Source organism: Microcaecilia unicolor, chromosome 9 (genome assembly GCF_901765095.1).
Source record: "Microcaecilia unicolor chromosome 9, aMicUni1.1, whole genome shotgun sequence".
Taxonomy (NCBI): Eukaryota; Metazoa; Chordata; class Amphibia; order Gymnophiona; family Siphonopidae; genus Microcaecilia; species Microcaecilia unicolor.
The window spans coordinates 177,171,244-177,191,622 of NC_044039.1; the positions used below are offsets into that span (position 1 = coordinate 177,171,244).

At 44.4% G+C, this 20,379-nt stretch overlaps 1 protein-coding gene across 2 annotated transcripts in view; it reads left to right on the top strand.

Annotated features, from left to right (window-relative positions):
• Window positions 1–20,379, top strand: part of MNAT1 (MNAT1 component of CDK activating kinase) — a 375,378-nt gene that overhangs the window by 209,520 nt on the left and 145,479 nt on the right. For both annotated transcript variants that reach the window (XM_030214363.1, XM_030214362.1), the window contains exon 6: window positions 369–491. In XM_030214363.1, the coding sequence (XP_030070223.1) occupies window positions 369–491 (123 nt within the window). The remainder of the gene's footprint in view (window positions 1–368; window positions 492–20,379) is intronic.

Below are 20,379 nucleotides of genomic sequence, written 5' to 3' on the forward strand. Positions count from 1 at the left end.
ATGTATTAAATTTGACATTTTCCACATTATAGTTGGGGGGGGGGGAAAAGAAATGGGGTAGTATATCTTTTTAGTCTTCATCTTCTTCATAACTATGCTGAAGCAAATAATTGTCTTTGGAGCCAAGTTAAAAATGCAGAAACAAGGGCTAGTCCATCAGATTTTTATAAATATTCTTTTTAGAGCAGAAAAATCTTTGGCTTGGTAGAATGTTCTAGTAACTTGAATTGCTCCTATTAGAATGGAGATAATTGGTGACTCCAAAAGTGATATTCTATCATGCAATAACAGGAGCTTTCAGAAGCGACAGGTATGTGACTCTGTTGGATTTTGCTGCTTCTTTATGTGACTTTCTTTTTTTTTGTCAGGAAAGCTCCCATCTACCTGCCTCTCTCCTTTTAGCGCAACATAAAGACAGATCTGCACAGTTGGAGATTCAGCTTGAAAAGCCCAAACAAAAACCTGTAACATTTTCCACTGGCATCAAAATGGTATGGCTAATTTCATTTTGTATTATTATTTTTTTTTTTTTGCTGATTGCGTGTTCTGTGAATCAGTACACACAAACAATATTTGAAATAGGTGAAACTGATATGTTGGAGAACACTGAAAGTGTTGATTAGCTTTTCTACAGAAATTAGTATACTTCTTGGATAGACTTTTATAAGACATTGGGTTTGAAATAATTATCAGTAGACTCATCTTGTATTTTACTGTGGCTCCAGTTGGAAAACTTTTCATATGCGCAGAGGTAATGCTGTGACTGTTATATTTTCTGTCTCCTGGCAAGTAAGTGAAATAAATAATTTTCTTTTGTAGGAGCAATGCTCAAGCCTTAGACTTACTCTTGCCACTCGGGTTTCTTCTTGATCACTTTTCTGCCCACCAAGACCTTATTTTAGAGGGGAAGTCAGATAGCTGGATATGGGATCTCAGATCCGGCATCTTGTGATGTGGATAATTTGAATGTGTGACTTGTTAATAGTCTTCATGAAATTACAGTACAGCTTATATGCAGGGTACTTCGAAGAAGTCTGCTGCAATATTTTCCGTTATTTTTCTGCTTAACATCCCCAGACATGGTGTAAAAAGAATCATGGGAGCCAATGGAAATGGAGGTCATACTAAATCACATTTGACAGTTTTCCCCACAGTTTAAACCTGAGGAATGTTGTAAAGTAAAACCATTCTGCTTTTCAGATGACACAATGCTTGCAATATACAGTCTGTTTTAATTTTGAAACCAGTGGCCGTTTGCTTGGTACTAATAATGGTTACTTTTTCTTTGAACATTAGCTAAAGTGTGTATTCTAAGAAAAAGCCTGTGCTTATATTGCAACCTCCATTTGTGCAGGTGTTGAATTGGGTAGGAGTTAAATGAGGTTCAAGGTTCACTTTATTTGATTGTGCGCTTAGGGAAAACCATCAAAGCGGAAAACAATAAAATTATACAGTTAAGAAAAGAACTCTATACAGTAAAGTAAAGGGTAAGAGACGTTGTCCAACTGCTGTGTTTCCATGCCCCTGTGCTTAATCTCAACTATGCAACGCTAATTTAAAAATAAAACTAAGGCTGAAACAGATAAGTCTTAAGGGATTCTTTTAAAAAATTTGCAATGAAACTCTCTTGAGCACTTCTTTGCCTTGCCTATATATGGCTAATTTTGAATTAGGTCACTTACATGCAGTGGCAGCCCTACCATTAGGCCAGTTGAGATGAGGGCCTCAGGTGGCACTCTTCTGAGGATGCATCACCTTCGCCCTTTCTTCCCCAACTCCCTTCCTTGGAACTTAACTTTTCTTTTCTTGTTTTTTAAAAGGTGGCGACAGCAGCAGCAGCGATTCCCATAGGCTGCCCTGCTGCAGGTTCCAGCCCCTTCTCTTTACCGTGGCCCGTATGTGATGTAACGTCCTCTGATGTGGGCCACAGTAGAGAGAAGGGGCTGAAACCTGCGGCAGGGCGGACTATGGGAATCGCTGCTGCTGCTGCCGCCTCCAACTTTTGAAAAACAAGAAAGAAAAGGTACATTTGAGGAAGGGGTTGGTGAAGAAGGAAGGGGGGAAATGTCAGATCGTGGCAGGGGTGGCAGAAGAGGAGCCGGGACGGCAGCTCATTCCTCGCCTTAAGCGGCAGATTGTCTTGGGCCGCCCCGCTTACATGGATTTCTATTTTGGTCCCATATCATGGTCTGTAAATATTTTATTGATGATAATATGTTTAATATGGATAGGAACACAATCTCAGTTCTTAGAGTTCTTAAAATGGTAAAAATGTGACTAATTTGTGCTTTGTGTATTATATACAGTGTCATCAGGTGTAATTTTTGCATATGCTTAAATACTGAGAAGAGTGTTTACATATAACTGTTTCTGTTAGTTTACAAAAAAACAGTCTAATTATCAAAGTAACCATCCAACACCGTTCCTGTGGCCAGTGTTTTAGGCTGTAGTGCCTGTATACAGATGAAATGGACTTTCAAGCTCAGAAACAATGTATGGCTCAAGACTTTTCGACTGTTGATATTGTGGGAAGATTCAAAGGGCCTGTAAACAGGCTTTTCTATATCGTGAGGTATTTTCTACCATTTGACATGTGCTTGCTGTTTTTTTGATAGAGTGATTAATGTCTGCTAGATTGTCCATCATCATTGGCTCATTTTGTAGATACTCGGTGTGTAGCCCCAGCTTTGCTTTTCATTGGGGCAGACATTTGCAAGCTATATATATTATTTATTGGAATATATTAAATGACCTTTATGAAGAGATTCACCAAAGGCGCAGTGTGCAACAGGTGTAACTTGACATAAACAACTTACATTGTGTTAACAGCATAACAATAAGAAAACGGTCAAATATAAGCGTATAACAGTTATGATATTCACAATATGAGAAGAATATAAATGAATACTTTACAAGGCAGCACATTAGAACATTCATACAACATGGATATGATTCTCACAATGTCAGTACAGTACAATTAACATCGTAATAGGCAGCTGGGAAGGGGGGGATGGCAAGTGCAGTTCAGACATATAGACAAACAAGAAGGGTAGGACAAAGGCAATTGGGATAAATAAATGGGTCGCGTCTAGATGCAGAAGTAACTATAGACTCCTCGACCACCAAGAGGACACAGACTGAAGAAAGATAATACCTATGTAACTATATACACACGGCAACCAGTCTACCACTTTCTAGTTACCTCTATCACTAACAGACCACACACTTGGAAACTTAGGCATCCAGGTCAGCCAATAAAGAATTTACTATGACGGAGGAAGTGACGTCACCGTCGGAGATGGAAGCCTAAATCCATAGCTCCGTCGGGGCAGCGAAGAAATAAGCGCTATTTCCTGGTTCCCAACCCACGAGAGCGGCGCATTTGAGGGCAGAGAGAGGAGAGGAGAAGCGATGGCAACTAGAAAACGGCTAGAAAAGTTTAAATTTGCCGCGACTCAGAAGGACGAGGTGGCGAACACGAGCCGCTCCCAGCAAAAAGCCTGCAACAAAATGGCTGCCGCCGCGGATTCAGGTTCCAAGACGGAGGACCCAGTAGAACAATTGGAAAGTGATATGGAGCTGACGAAACAGGAGGTGGCGAGGTGGTTCAAAGTTTTAAAAGCTGAGATGTCGGCTGTCCGGAAAACTATTCGGGAGACAGTCATGGATATTCAAAAAGAGGTGAGAGAGATCGGTGGCAGGGTGGTGGAAGAAACGCTGGAACACGTGGAGGGCGAGATAGAGGGGCTTGCGCACTGCTCTCACGATAGTGCAAGCTGAAAAAGCAAATTGGAATTGGAAGATTTAGAAAAATCGTTCCAGAAGGAACAATTTAAGATTCAAGGGGCCCTGAAACGGACCAGAATAAAGGACTGTGCACAGGTGGTTCGAGAAATTTGTGCCAGAATACTAGATGTAGGCACAGAGGGCAGTCAAACCTGGAGGAACCTGAGATAATGTTTGCTTGTGCTTTGGGACTTAAAGATTGGGGTTTAAAGGAGGAATTGTAGGTTAGTGTTAGGCAAACTTAAAAAGCAAATTTCAACAGCTAACAGAAAACAGCTAATCTCCATAGTCTTTTCCACTTAGTTTTAAAAGCCTTGTACCACAGCATAACAGATAGAATCTAACAGCCACTGCAGGATCTAATTTAGTATTCCCACCCACCCCTAGGACAACTCCTCATTTATAGTCAGTTATTGTAATTAGGGTAACAAGCAAGGAAGTGCTCTTATAGAGTTTTAAATACAATTTCATTACCATCTAAGAAGGAAATACTAAATAAATCATACAATACACTATATAAAGTAAAAGACACTTTTATATTAGGCTAATATCCTTAATACTGTAGCAAGTTTTAAAATATTGGAAAACTCAAAAACACTAAGATGGAGTCAGCAGTCCAGCAGCGAGAGGGGTGCTATCCAGTCTTTTGCATTGAGTGTCACATGTATGATTATCTCCCAGTTGGTGAGATGTCATATGTTTGCGCCCGATGCAAAGAGCTCCTAGCTCTTAGAGAACATGTCCGTTCTCTTGAGGCTAGAGTAGCAGACTTGGTGGAGCTGAGGGAGACAGAGAGGTACATAGAGGAGACCTACAGGGATGTTGTAGAGAGGTCCCACCTCCAGTCTAGTAGCCCTTGTGCTACCTTGGAGGAGGGAGGTCTCCTAGAAGGAGAGCATCACCCTGGTGAAGTAGGAAGTACTCCTGTAGCCAGGACCTGCCCACCAGGGGATGTACTATCCTCTCGCACTGAGGATATGTCTCCAAGTGCTGCCCGGGAGGGAAAGGTTAGGACAGCTGTTGTAGTTGGTGATTCGATCATTAGGCATATAGATAGCTGGGTGGCTGGTGGACGTGAGGATCGCCTGGTGACTTGCCTGCCTGGTGCGAAGGTGGCGGACCTCACTCGTCACCTAGATAGGATTTTAGATAGTGCTGGGGAGGAGTCTGCTGTCTTGGTACATGTGGGTACCAATGACATAGGAAAATGTGGGAGAGAGGTTCTGGAAGCCAAATTTAGGCTCTTAGGTAGAAAGCTCAAATCCAGATCCTCTAGGGTAGCATTTTCTGAAATGCTACCTGTTCCACGTGCAGGGCCCAAGAGACAGGCAGAGCTCCAGAGTCTCAATGCGTGGATGAGACGATGGTGCAGGGAGGAGGGTTTTAGATTTGTTAGGAACTGGGCAACATTCTGGTTAAGGTGGAGCCTATTCCGAAAGGATGGGCTCCACCTTAACCAGGGTGGGACCAGGCTGCTGGCGTCGGCATTTAAAAGGAGATAGAGCAGCTTTTAAACTAGAAATGGGGGGAAGGCCGACAGTCGCTCAAAAGCGCATGGTTCGGGAAAAGGTATCTTGCAAAGATACTTCACAAACAGGGAAGATAGGGTTTCTGGATAGTGAGGTTACACAACAGACCGTGGTAGGCCAGGTGCCCTTAAATACAACTAAAGATCAGACAAAAGATGTCAAATCAATAGTGTCAGGTACTAAGCATCATGCAAATAAGAACAACAAACATACTCTGAAATGTCTATATGCAAATGCTAGGAGTCTAGAAATAAGATGGGAGAGTTGGAATATATTGCACTAAATGAAAAATTGGATATAATAGGCATTACTGAGACCTGGTGGAAGGAGGATAACCAGTGGGACACTGTCATACCGGGGTACAAAGTATATCGTAATGATAGGGTAGACCGGACTGGTGGAGGGGTAGCATTGTATATTAACGAGAGCCTTGACTCAGATAGATTACAAATTCAGCAGGACACAAATCACACCTTTGAATCACTGTGGGTTGAAATTCCATGTATAAAAGGGAAAAAATGGTGATAGGAGTGTACTACCGTCCGCCTCGCCAGGAAGAGCAGGTAGACACAGAAATGATAAAAGAAATCAGAGACGCGAACAAAATGGGCAATGTGATAATAATGGGTGACTTCAATTATCCAAATATAGACTGGGTAAATGTAACATCGGGACACGCTACAGAGATACAATTCCTTGATGAAATCAAGGACAGCTTTATGGAGCAACTGGTGCAGGAGCCGACGAGAGAAGGAAAAATTCTAGACTTGGTCCTTAGTGGAGGCGCATGATCTGGTGAGGGACGTTATGGTACTTGGGCCGCTTGATAACAGTGACCCATAATATGATCAGTTTTTGACATCGACCTCGAAGTAACTGTACACAGAAAGTCAATACGTTAGCGTTTAACTTTAAAAAAGGAGACTATGATAAAATGAGAAGAACGGTAAAAAAAAAAACTTAGGGGGGCAACTGAGAGAGTAAAAACTGTACAACAGTCGTGGACGCTGTTCAAAAATACCATCCTGGAGGCCCAGGCCATACATATTCCGCAAATTAGAAAAGAAAGACGGAAGTCCAAAAGACACCCGGCCTGGTTGAAAAGTGAGGTGAAGGAAGCTATTAGGGCTAAACGAAACGCCTTCAGAAAATGGAAGAAGGAACCGTCTGAAAATAACAAGAAACAGCATAAGGAGTGTCAAAGCAAATGCAAGGCGCAGATTAAGAAGGCCAAGAGGGAGTATGAAAAAAGATAGCATTAGAGGCAAAAAAAACATAGTAAAAAATTTTTTCGGTATATTAAAAGCAGGAAGCCTGCAAAAGAATCGGTTGGGCCGCTGGATGATCGAGGGGTAAAAGGGGCGATCAAGGAAGACAAAGACGTAGCGGAGAGACTGAATGAATTCTTTGCTTCAGTCTTCAGCCGAGGAAGATTTGGGTGGGATACCGGTGTCGGAAATGGTATTTCAAGCGGACGAGTTGGAGAACTTACTGACTTCACGGTAAACCTGGAGGACGTAATGGGGCAGTTCAGCAAACTGAAGAGTAGCAAATCTCCTGGACCGGATGGTATTCATCCTAGAGTACTGATAGAACTGAAAAACGAGCTTGCGGAGCTACTGCTAGTGATATGCAACTTATCCTTAAAATCGAGCGTGGTACCGGAAGATTTGGAGGGTGGCCAATGTAACGCCCATTTTTAAAAAAGGCTCCAGGAGGAGATCCGGGGAAATTATAGACCGGTGAGTCTGACGTCGGTGCCTGGGAAAATGGTAGAGGCTGTTATAAAACAAAATTACAGAGCAACATCCGAGACATGGATTACTGAGACCAAGTCAGCATGGCTTTTGTGTGGGAAATCTTGTCTGACCAATTTACTTCAATTCTTTGAAGGAGTGAACAAACCATGTGGACAAAGGGGAGTCTGGTTTGATATTGTTATCTGGATTTCAAAAGGCGTTTGACAAGGTACCGTCATGAAAGGCTACAGAGGAAATTGGAGGGTCATGGGATAGGAGGAAATGGCCTATTGTGGATTAAAAACTGGTTTGAAGGATAGGAAACAGAGAGTGGGGTTAAATGGGCAGTATTCACAATGGAGAAGGGTAGTTAGTGGGGTTTCCTCAGGGGTCCGTGCTAGGACCGCTGCTTTTTAATATATTTATAAATGATTTAGAGATGGGAGTAACTAGCGAGGTAATTAAATTTGCTGATGACACAAAGTTATTCAAAGTCGTTAACATCGCGACAGGATTGTGAAAAATTACAGAAGGACCTTACGAGACTGGGAGACTGGGCGGCTAAATGGCAGATGATGTTTAATGTGAGCAAGTGCAAGGTGATGCATGTGGGAAAAAGAACCCGAATTATAGCTACGTCATGCAAGTTTCCACCTTAGGAGTTACGGACCAAGAAAGGGATATGGGTGTCGTCGTCGATAACACACTGAAACCTTCTGCTCAGTGTGCTGCTGCGGCTAAGAAAGCGAATAGAATGCTGGGTATTATTAGGAAAGGTATGGAAAACAGGTGGTGAGGATGTTTATAATGCCGTTGTATCGCTCCATGGTGCGACCGCACCTTGAGTATTGTGTTCAATTCTGGTCGCCGCATCTCAAGAAAGATATAGTAGAATTGGAAAAGGTGCAGCGAAGGGCGACTAAAATGATAGCGGGGATGGGATGACTTCCCTATGAAGAAAGACTAGGAGGCTAGGGCTATACAGCTTGGGAGAAGAGACGGCTGAGGGGAGACATGATAGAGGTATATAAAATAATGAGTGGAGTGGAACAGGTGGATGTGAAGCTTCTGTTCACGCTTTCCAAAAATACTAGGACTAGGGGCATGCGATGAACTACAGTGTAGTAAATTTAAAACAATCGGAAGAAAATTTTCTTCAACCCAACGTATAATTAAACTCTGGAATTCGTTGCCGGAGAAAGTGGTGAAGGCGGTTAGCTTAGCAGAGTTTAAAAAGGGGTTGGACGGTTTCCTAAAGGACAAGTCCATAAACCGCTACTAAACGGACTTGGAAAAAATCCAAAATTCCAGGAATAACATGTATAGAATGTTTGTACGTTTGGGAAGCTTGCCAGGTGCCCTTGGCCTGGATTGGCCGCTGTCGTGGACAGGATGCTGGGCTCGATGGACCCTTGGTCTTTTCCCAGTATGGCATTACTTATGTACTTATGTACTTATGAGTACGTCGGAATCTACGGCCCAAGAGAGATCTGCAACCCAGAGACATTGTGGTCTGCTTTAAAGACTACACTATCAAAGATAAGATTTGGAGAAAAGCTAGATCTCAGGGGAGATTCCTCTGAGACAGTCCATAAAATTATGGTGTTCCAGGATTTGGCGCTGGGCACCCTTCAGAGGCGAAGAGAATTTAAAGATCTGACTACCTATCTCCAGCAGTCCAATTTTCGATATCGATGGATCCTTTCCCTTTGTCTCCGAGTTTACAGCAGATGGCACCACCCGACGAGTGGTTAAGCTGGGTGAAGCTTGGAAGGTCCTTGCCGAGCTGGGATGTACAAATTTGCCCCCGGCGGCTTGGGGGGGGGGGGGGGTCTCGAGTATGTCAGCCAAGACAAAGAAGGGGTCTTCCTGGCAAAGAGTGCACCCATGAAGAGGGAACATGTCGCAGATACCAGCAGCGACCAGAATAACCTAAAGGGACGTGAGAGAGAACTTGGGGATTTCATTGTTTCAGTTACCTCATGGGTTCAATGGGGTATGGTTTAGAATGTTTGGTATGAAGGAGGGGGGCAATGTTGGAGTTTCTACAGGATGTTTGTTGTATGGTTAACAGGGTTCTGGGTGGTATGTAGAAGTACTTGAATTTTGGGGGGAGGGGCCTGGGAAATATGGTTGGGGGGGGGAGAGGGTGATGAGCTCCGGCGAGGGGTGACTTCCTCAACGGTAATTGCTGGCGGCATTTGGCTCTGTCCAGCAGAGGGGGGGGAGGGGGTTGGGAGGTAAGGGGGTTAAGGGTTTAAACTTTGGGTCATGGAATGTTAATGGGATGAACTCCCCCATGAAACGAAGTTTGATTCATCGTGAATTGCAGAAACTTAATTGGGATATTATATTATTGCAGGAGACACACATTCAAAAGAGGGATGCACATCTACTTAAACATCGGGGATATAGTGACTGTATCACACATTTTGATGCCAGAGGGGGCAAGGTGGGAGGTTTAGTAATTTATATCCGTAAAAGTATCCCATTTGTAACAGAGGAAGTCTATAGGGGTGTTTTGGGAAGGTGTCTGGCGGTTAGGGGCCAGTTGTATGGTAAGTTGGTGACCATCCTATATAATAATTCTCACCTCCAACAGGATGTGCCTGGGACCGTGCCTGCCGGAAGTGGTCTGCTAGACAGGCACGCACTGACCTCAGTGACAGACAATTTGGCAAAGCAAAACAATCTGAGTGCTAGCCATTAGGACACAGGGTTCATAGGAGAGTTTTAAAAGACTGAAGGAACTGAAAGTGTTAAATGGGGGGGAGGGGGGAGTTCTGAACGACTGAAAGACATGAACATTTGGGAAAGGAAAACAATCTGAGTGCTGGCCATTAGGACACAGGGTAGATAGGAGAGTTTTAAAAGACTGATGGAAACGAAAGTGTTAAACTGGAGAAGGGGGGGGGGGGAGTTGTGAATGACTGAAAGACATGCAAATTTGGGACAGGAAAACAATCTCAATGCTGGCCATTAGCACACAGGGTACATAGGAGAGTTTTAAAACACTGAAGGAACCAAAAGTGTTCGGGGGGGGGGGGGGGGGGGGGCAAGTTCTGAATGAATGAAAGAAATGAAAATTTACGAGAGGAACACAATCTGAATGCCGGGCATTTGTACACAGGGTAGATAGGACACTTTTTAAAAAAAATGAAGGATGTGAAAGTATTACATCTTGGGGGAGGGGTGAGGAGGAAAGCGGTGGGGTATCCGGATACTGGGCGTTAGGGCCACGGGGGTACATAGACTTTTGAAAGCCTTAAGGAACCCAAAGTGTGGGAAGGAGGAGGAAAAGGAGGGGAGGGAACGGGGTGAGGGGCATTAGGAACAGGGGAGGGGGCCCTGTCACACACTCTCATTCTCACACACACACTGTCACACAGACAGTCTCACTCTGTCACACACTTGCACATTCACTCTAGCTCTCTCTCTCAAACATACACACTCCCAGGAAAACCTTGCTAGCGCCCGTTTCATTCGTTCCAGAAACGGGCCTTTTTTTACTAGTAGTAAATATATATGCTTCTAACTCAGGACAGGGAGAATTTTTTGCCCAGATTCATAAGGAACTCTTCCAGTTTCAGAAAGGGGGGATGATATTGGGTGGGGATTTTAATACCAGTATGACATCTATGGATCATTCAAAGGGGTTGGTTGATATGCACTCGGTCCACTGTACACAGTTAAAAACCCTTGTTTCCAATTTAGATTTAGTGGATGTCTGGAGGCTTAAGCATCCAAGCCAACGGTCCTATACCTTTTTTTCACATTCTCAGAATACATACACGAGAATTGATATGGTGTGGTGTAGTCGTCAACTATGGGATCAAGTAGCAGATTCACATGTTGGGTCCATTTCTACATCGGATCATGCCCCAGTGGAAATTGAACTAAAGGGCTTGACAGAGGAGAGGCGTCAACTCTTCTGGAGATTAAATGAGTTGATTCTGGGGGATAGTAAGGTGCGGGAGGATATTCGACAGGTCATCCAGAATTATTTGCTCATGAATGACAATGGAGAGGTTTTGGATGGTACATTGTGGGATGCCCTGAAGGCGGTGGTGAGGGGCCATCTCTTTAAATGGGGAGCATGGAAAAAGAGGCAACGGGAATATAGGGAATTGGAATTACGGGCACGGCTAGTGAAGTTAGAATGCCGCCATCAGGAGGGAGGTTCAGGGGTAGTCCTGAGTGAGATACGGCAGTATAGGGTGGAATTAGAGAAATTGCAGGTACAACGGGTGGAGCTTTTGCAAAAATTTTATGAATGCGGTAATAAGTCTGGAAGGATGTTGGCTAACCTTTTGAGGCATAGACAACGAGGTCATACAATAACAAAAATTAAAGGGGCAGGTGATAAGATGTATTATGGGGATAAAGAAATCAGAGACCAGTTTGAAAAATTCTATCAGGCTTTATATCGGAGCAAGAGGGGGGCAGAGGGGGGAGAGATTAGGAAGAGTTTAGGGGAATTGCGCCTCCCTAGGTTGTCAAGTTCGGAGCGTGAGCAGTTGGAGGCCCCATTTTATCTTGAAGAGATCAAACGGGTGATTAAGGGACTCAAAGGAGGGAAGGCGCCAGGCTTGGACGGTTTTTCCGCCAAGTTTTACAAGATATTTGTTGGGGAGGTGGGGCCCTTATTGTTGAGGGTCGGGAATGCGTGATTTGATGGCCAATCATTGCCTGTGAGTATGCATGAAGCGGGGATTTCCCTGCTATTGAAACCAGGTAGGGATCCGGCGGTGTGTGGCTCTTATCGCCCCATCTCATTGATAAACTTGGATGTTAAGATATTATCTAAGGTTGTTGCCGATAGGCTAGGGAAGATTTTGGCTACATTGATTCACGCTGACCAATCGGGGTTTGTCATGGGGCGGCAGGTGGCGGACAACATCAGGCGCACCCTACATGTTATATGGGAAGCCCAACAAAGGGGGACCCCGATGGCTCTTTTGAGTACGGATGCAGATAAAGCGTTTGATAGGGTGGAGTGGCCCTAATTGTGGGAAGTACTGGAACATCTGGTGTTTGGTCATGGGCTTATTGGGTGGCTACAACGGTTATATGAGAAGCCCGTGGCAAGAATCAAAGTAAATGGGGGGTACACATCAGCCTTCCAGATTGAACGGGGTACTAGACAGGGGTGTCCGCTTTCACCACTGCTTTTCGCACTCTCGATTGAGCCATTGGCGCAGAGAGTGCGGGATTCGGTCGACATTCAGGGAATTTCGATTGGTGGTACTGAACACAAATTGGCTTTATTTGCCGATGATGTGTTATTTTTTGTAAACAACCCGGGATTAAGTCTCCCTATATTATTGGCAGAGCTGGAGGTGTTCAGTAGGCTTTCTGGTTTTAAGATAAACTATGATAAATCTGAAATGATGGGGGTGTCTATTGCACAGCATAGGATGGAAGAGCTTTCACATAATTTTCCTTTTAGATTACAGAGGGATAATATTAAATATTTAGGAGTTAAAATACCCATACAGATCTCTCAGCTATATCAGTTAAATTATATACCGTTGTTTCACCAAATACGTAAAGACATGGGCGGCTGGGAGGGAAAGTGGTTGTCCTGGTGGGGACGGATAGCATTGATTAGGATGATTGTTTTGCCCAGACTTTTGTTTTTGTTCCAGACATTGCCTATAGCGGTCCCTAAGGTGGAGTTGAGGAAGTTACAACAAGCTATCTTGAAATTTATTTGGGGGGGCAAAGCTCCGAGGCTAAGTAGGAAGCTGCTTTGGCGGTCGACAGAACTGGGTGGGAGAGGGGTCCCGAATCTTGAGTGGTACTATTGGGCAGCACAACTGAAACTTATCTCCACGTGGGGTCATGAGAAGTTATCAGTGGCAGCACGCATGGACCAGGAGATGGTGCAGCATTATAGTTTGCAGTCCGTTATATGGGCCTCATCGACACATCCCACTTATAGCAGGCTTTCTACTAATCCGTTTGTAGGACATTTACTAACATTATGGGTATCCCTCAGGGCACGTTTTTGGAAAGCTAGAACTACATCTACTTATGCTCCCATAGGGGGGGAACCCACATTCAGGGTGGGGCTGGGGAATCCGGTGGCAAAGAGGTGGGCAGAGAGGGGCTTGACGAGGTTTCGGGACCTGCTAGAAGATGGGAAAATGAGAATGTTTACAGAGCTTAAGGAAGAATATGGGGTTTTGGATAAGGATAGATTCTTTTACCTCCAGGCCCAACATTACATTTACACACAAGGATGGTTACGAAAGGACCCAGAGGACTACGAAGAGTTAGAGAATTTGTGGGGCTCTTTGGGGGAAACGAAGGGAGTTATATCTATGTTGTATAAATTTACAAGGGGTAGGAATTTTGAGAAATGTTTGTATATGACTCGATGGGAAAGTGATTTACAGAAGGAGTTAACATCATCTTGGAAGTTAACAAAGCATCAAACTGTGTGTTATTGAAAGAAAATGCTTTCAAGGTCCTCTCGAGATGGTATTTAACTCATACAGATTGCATGTGATGTTTCCAGGGGCCTCACAGTATTGTTGGAGATGTTTAACGGAAGAGGGTACCTTCTTACATATCTGGTGGTCCTGTGGGAAATTACAATTGTATTGGAAAACTGTTACTGCGATCCTCAATGGTGCCTGTTGGGCTTGGGGAACAGACGAGGAGTTAAATGGCAGAGACGTTTAAAGAGGATGTGCTTGACGGCTGCAAAGAGTGTCATTGCTCGGTTTTGGAAACAACCAGAGGCACCAAAGGAGCAAGACTGGCTTTTAAAACTTTCCCTCATAGGGGAGATGGAGAAATTAACGGACAAAGAGTGGGATACTATAATATGAATGACGAACTCTGGACTCAATTAAGGGATATGACCCAAATGAGTTAGTAATAGATGTAATGATGGGACGGGGCAGGGAGAGGGGGGTTTAGGGGAAGAGTGGGGGGGGGGGGAGAAATGAAAATTGAAGTTTGTAATTGTTTATTGGCAAATATACTGTTGGTTAATAAAAATGTTATTAAAGTAAAAAAAAAAAAAAGAATTTACTATGACTTATAATTATCAGTGGACGAAGTGAACTCAACATCGAAAGCTCATGCCTCAATAAATTGGTTAGTCTATAAGGTGCCACCTGCCTGTGAGAACTGAGACCTGGCAGGTTGACAGGAAAGGAGTTCCACTGACTTAACTATGCCCAACAGAATTCGTTACCCAGCAGCAATCAAGGAGAGGTTCTCTAGGTTAGTAATCATGGGAGACTTTAACCTACATATTGAAACTCCAAACACCAACAGCACTACTTTTGTTAACATGATGGCAATCTAGGAATTCACATCGGTGATCAAACTTCCAACCCCCGAAAAAGGTTGCATGTTAGATGGTGTTCTGCAAAAGAGTCAGCATCTGGTGTCGTTGAGATAATATCCATTTCATAGATAATTTTAAAATAACATTTTCTGTAAAAGAAAACCTAAAACAGAAGGGCCCAACCAGAGTTTGAAAGGAAATTTGAGACATTTGAAATTTGACTGCTGAGAATTTCCTAGAGGCCTTGTCCATACCCCCATGTGGATGAAAAGATAACTACAGTGTCAGAATAGGTTGACTCTGGAATGCACACTAAGTGATGGCCTTAGAAACAATGGCTCCACAATAGAAAGTGCTTCCTGTAGTTTTCCCCCGAACAATGGGCTTTTAAGTTTCAAGGATGTAAACTGGGGGGAAAAAAAGGGGTGTAAATCTTGCCTAGATGAAGTCAGTTTCAGCTGTAGGAAACATATGGCAACGTACTGTCAGGCCAAGAGAGTGGGTAGTGGGTTTGTTATATTGAGGATAGTTGAATAGATCAATATTGTATTAGTTAGCTGTTGGGATTGGGAGTAAGAGGATTTAAAAAAAAGTGACAAAACAAGGAAAAAGTCAACAGGGTTGAGCACCCATTAATGGAAGTAACTCAAACCCCACCATCAGTAACTCCTTCATCTTATAAGAAAAATTGCAGTTGAGATGCTTCATTAAATGTACAAGTATGATTATCTAAGCAAAGTATGCATTTACAAGGATATCTCAGCTGAACCTTAGCATCCAAGTCTGTAACCTTTAGACAAAGGTACAGAAACTACCGCTGTCTGACTTGGGTGACTTAACTATATCAGGAAATATAGAAAGTTTGCCTTCAATAAAGTTTAAATCTTTGGTCTTGAAATAAAGGTGAAGCAAAGCCTCTTTGTCTTGATTGAAGACAAAAGTCACCATCAAGGTTGATCTCGACACAATCTCTTCCTGTGATTTCTCCAATATATCCGTCAAATTCACACTGTCTGAAGAAACATCCACCACAGAAGATCCTCTATCAGGAGTAGATTGCTTCTTAGAAGTAGGCAAATAATATACTCTGTGTAATGGAGGAAGTGCCTCAGTTGAATACTTATAAACATCTTGAAGATATTTGTAAAAAGTTTCTTTAGGAGTTAATGACATTAATGAATGTAGTTGCAAAAACCACAGAAAGACAGTATACCAAGTCCTATTCCATTTCTCTAACTGAGGAAAATTAAGCAGGCAACAGTTTAAAAAGTTAGTGTAGTTCTCAAAGTTCTCAACTTTTCTCTGAAAAAATAAACGATCCTGAGTTAAGAGAGACTTGAGAAGTTTTAACTTGTACAGCTTGGCCCACTAAATCCTCCAGTTTTCCTCCATGTATTTTAAGAGTTTCTTCAAACTGCTGACTCTTCAACACATTTTCACTCACAAATGGGAGAACCGAAGAGCATACCTTGTAAATGGACTCCAAGCCAAACCAGATGGAGTCTAGAGTCACCTCCGTCGGTTTAACCAGGGGAGGGATCTTCAGTTTCTCCCCGGCAACCTCCTTGATTCCTCCACCCCCAGCCAACACCACAGGCTGACTGGAAAATGATATTCTTTCAGAAGTAGAGGAAAAGCCTGCCCTCCTGTAGAAGCTAAGAGCGGCGGTGAAAGTCCCAACGCTGACAGCGTCTCTGTGCTCCGGAGCGCAGAAGGAATCTGAGAGCCCATCGGGCTAAGCAAAACCTCGCTATCCAGTGCAGGGCTCTTCCTCCCTCCCTGCATAAAAGATTTGCCTGTAGTGGCGTTCACAGAAGTGAACTGAGTAATTTCTGTTTGCCACAAGGAAGATCGTGAGACACTGGAAAGAGCCTGGATTTTACCCTTCCACTTAGGCATTTAAGACCAAAGGTAAGATTCTAAACAGAAGAAAAATGAACAGTGGCAGCAGAGCTTAGCTGGCCACGTCCTGTCAGCAGCCACCTTGTCATGGTGTGTTATGTTATTCAATCAACTACAAATGATTAAAAAAAAAAAAAAAGTACTGCCAGGCCTTAACAGTAGTCAACCTCCCCCCCCCCTCCACCTCCCAATATTCCTCTCAACATATTATTCAAAATAGTAAACTGTCTATGGCAAACCTCGTCCCCCCCCCAACAGAACCAGCCTTGACAACTGACCAGCAATGATTTTGCCATATACTTAGGATGTACAGTCAGTTCCACCAAACTTCTCACCAGCTAATGAGGAGAGTACTTCTTGCCCCTCCCCCCATGCACTGCCATCTGGGACATATACAACCAGGTAACACTAATAAGAAATAAAGTAAAAGGCTTATAAAAAAAATCTTGAAAGGCTTATGACTGATATCCCGGCAAAGATAGTATAGCTAGCAAGCAGAGGCCTTATTGGAAGGGCCACTAAAATTAATACCTCTTTTGTGGATGGGCAGCTGAAACAGCACTAAAAAAATGAGCTGTGATATGCCCACTATTGAAAAATAACTCCCTTGTCCAAGAGAAGCTTGAAAACTACCAACTGGTATCCAACATCCCTTTCTTGGAAAAACATAGAACAGACAGTTTATGTTCAACTCAACAACTGGCCAAATGAAAGAAACTGGCTTACACCCATGGCAATCTGGCTTTCAAACATAAATGTGGAGTGGAGACAATTCCTGTATCTCTGCTTGACAATCTCCACAGAAGCTGCGACAAGGGATCTGCCTAGATACTAGTATTGCAGGATTTCTTAGCAGCCTTCGACACTGTGAACCATAATATGTTTTCTTGGTTGTTTCAGCCTTCGACACTGTGAACCATAATATGTTTTCATGGCTGTTTCAGCCTCCGACACTGTGGACCATATTATCATGTTTTCATGGCTGGCGGAAACAGGTATCAGTGGCATGTTGTTTCCATGGTTTAAATCTTATGTCGGACAGATAATCAGGTCTAGTTCAGCTCCTAATTTAGATAATGACAGCCATGAGGGATATCACTATTGTGGACACTGTACAACGTGCCCTTTTTCTCTCATGGTGACTGCTTTGTTCACCCAGTGTCAAGAAAACTTTACATTTCAAATTTATTTCTCACTGTGCCTCACCTCACATGGTGCATGTGATTGCATGACACTTCTGTTTGTTGTATGCATTTAAGACACTACATCCTCTCAAGATCAATATCTGGGAGCACTATAGTTGTATGCAGTGTTCCCAACTGAATGCTCCCGTTGTAGCTTACTGGAAGGCATCTTATCATTACATTGAGGAATTAACTTTTTTTTTTTTTTTTAAATGTAGATGTATTACGAGTACCTTATTGGAAGAACAGCATAGTTCAGATGTTGCAGAGTGGTTTAGCTAAGTTGGGGGGAGAGACGGGAGGGTTGAGCTTGAGGAAGAAAAAGCAAAGGTGAGGTTGTCGGCCCTGAGTCAGGGGGAAGCCAGGCTTTATAAGGAGGGAATTTACAAATATACCCACCTGTTTACAAAGCCACAAGGCAGTTCCGACACAGCCCATTCAAGGTGAATGGGCTGTGTCGGCATTACTGTACTAACACTGCTACCGCAGCTTTGTAAACAGGAGGAGATAGTATGCAGAATTTTCTGAATTTTTGTGTAAATTTTTAACCTTTTTGCAAAGAATTCCTCAAGGCGTAAAGGTTGAACTGATTTTACTAAAACAACATAGACAAATCAAGAAAATCTTCTGTGCCTTTAAGATGCAAGGCCTATTGTGTAGTAGGGACTTAGATGGATTGCATTGTAGCCTTTCTTGCCTCAGAGATGTGTCCTCGTTTTACTTCCTTTGTGTGAACCTTCTGGTTAGAATTGCAGTTGATAACTTAAAGCTGTTTACAGGATAAGGTTATTGGATGAGCCTCTGCATAGCAGGTATCAGAGCTAGATAAACTCCAGTGCCTAGAAGTTACCTTGTGGCACCTGAGATTTGCTGTACTCCCTGGCCTACTGCTCAGGGAGAATCTTTTTGCTGTGTGAATGTTAATTGAAGTTGGAGGGAGCTGGGTCAGAACCTCATTCTTGCATTCTCCTTTTCCATGTCTCTCTCCATTCCCTACTTGCAGTGCTTTGTTTGTGCCGGTACGCGCCAGTACAACGTACCGGCAGATTTTTTCTGAGGGCCGACTCACCTACTCACCTTCAGCTCCATGACTTTCCGTTTGTGCTCCCTGCGTTGAAATCTTCTATTCCATATCATCAAGCTGATCAATCCATAGACTGGTGGGTTGTGTCCATCTACCAGCAGGTGGAGATAGAGAGCAAACTTTTGCCTCCCTATATGTGGTCATGTGCTGCCGGAAACTCCTCAGTATGTTCTCTATCTCAGCAGGTGGTGGTCACACACAGCAGCAGCTCTGGCTAGGCCTCCAAGCCTAATCCTTAGGTTTTGTTGAGGCCTGGGGTTGAGGGCTCTTTTGAGCAAGTGCAAACCTGGTGGTGCCAGGTCCCTCCTTTTCTCCCCCCTCCCGCTGGCTCCGTTTAAAAAAAAATAAAATAAAAAAAAATTTTTTAACGTCTTTAAAGGCGTTTAATTCGACGTTTCTTTAAACGTTCATTGCAGCTACTCACTGGGACACCAGTTCGTTACAGCTCGGAGCGGCAAGCAGGTAATTTTACCTTTTTATAGCGGGCAGGGGGTTCCCCAATTCTTCTCCTCGTGGCAATGGCGTCGGAGGGCGAGGGCGCAAAGGGTCGCTCCCCGGATCGCTGGAGCGCTTCTAGAGGGGATGCGGGGGTTTTACAACCTGATTCGCCCTTGATGGGTGATAGTTTAGTGACCGATGAATGTCCCGGTCGTTCCTCCGGCGTGGCGGTTTTTTCCCGCCATAAACGCCCATCCCCCGCTCCTCGCCTCCGCCATCTTGGCCAGCCACGCGGCTCGGACGGCTTCTTCGGGGCCGCCCTTGAGGTTGGAGACATTAATGCCATGAACGCCCTTAATTTGGGCGACGGCACAAAAGCGGCTAAAGTTAAGCGCCGTTCTTCCCGCGCGGCTCCTTCACGGAGTTTCGTGCCGGACGCCATTTTGGATGCGCAGCATGTCTCTCCCCCGCTATTGCGAGCGCCGGTTGAGAGTGCGTCTAGGGCTGTTGCCCAGGCTGCGGAAGTGCACAGTCTGGGGGGTTTCTCCCCCGAGTTTGTTTTGCTGCTGCATCAGGCTTTCCTCATGCAAAACGCTGCCCCTGCTCCCTCTTCGGATAAAGAGGTTGAGGTTCCCAGAGGTAAACGCCCTCGGGTTGATTTCCAGGCCTTGGAGGACTTTTGTCTCCTCCGATGTAGATGAGGGCAGCGTGTCTGAGGTCTCCCAACGATCCTTTGCGGATTCCTTGGAGGAGATAGATCCCCGCTCGGATGGAGCGGATGACCCCTCTGCAGCGCGGCTTTTTAGCCCAGAGGATTTGCCCAACCTGTTGTTACAGGCCATGGACACTTTGAAGATTTCCTCTCCGGAGGACGTCTCTCCCTCAGCCCCTGTTGGCTCTGCCATTATGCTGGGGACGAAGCGCCCGCCTAGAACCTTCCACGTGCATGATGCCATGCACACCTTAATTGCGGCTCAATGGGATGTCCCGGAACGAGCCTTAAAGTGGCTAGGGCTATGTCCCGCCTCTATCCTTTGGCTGTGAGTGAACGTGAGGCCTATCTGTGGCCTACCGTGGATTCTTTAATCACTGCGGTGACTAAGAAAACGGCGTTGCCGGTGGAAGGTGGCACGGCCCTAAAGGACGCCCAAGACAGAAGATTGGAGGCGGCCTTAAGGTCGTCCTTTGAGGCAGCTGCTTTAAGTTTGCAGGCCTCAGTTTGCGGCTCCTATGTGGCCAGGGCGTGCCGAACTATGGTGCAGCGGGCTTCCCCCTCGGATCATTCCTTGAGGGCTGATTGGCCGGCCCTGGAATCGGGCTTAGCCTATTTGGCAGACTTGCTGTATGATGTCTGGAGAGCCTCAGCTAAAGGCATGGCTCAGACAGTCTCTGCGCGGCGGTGGCTTTGGCT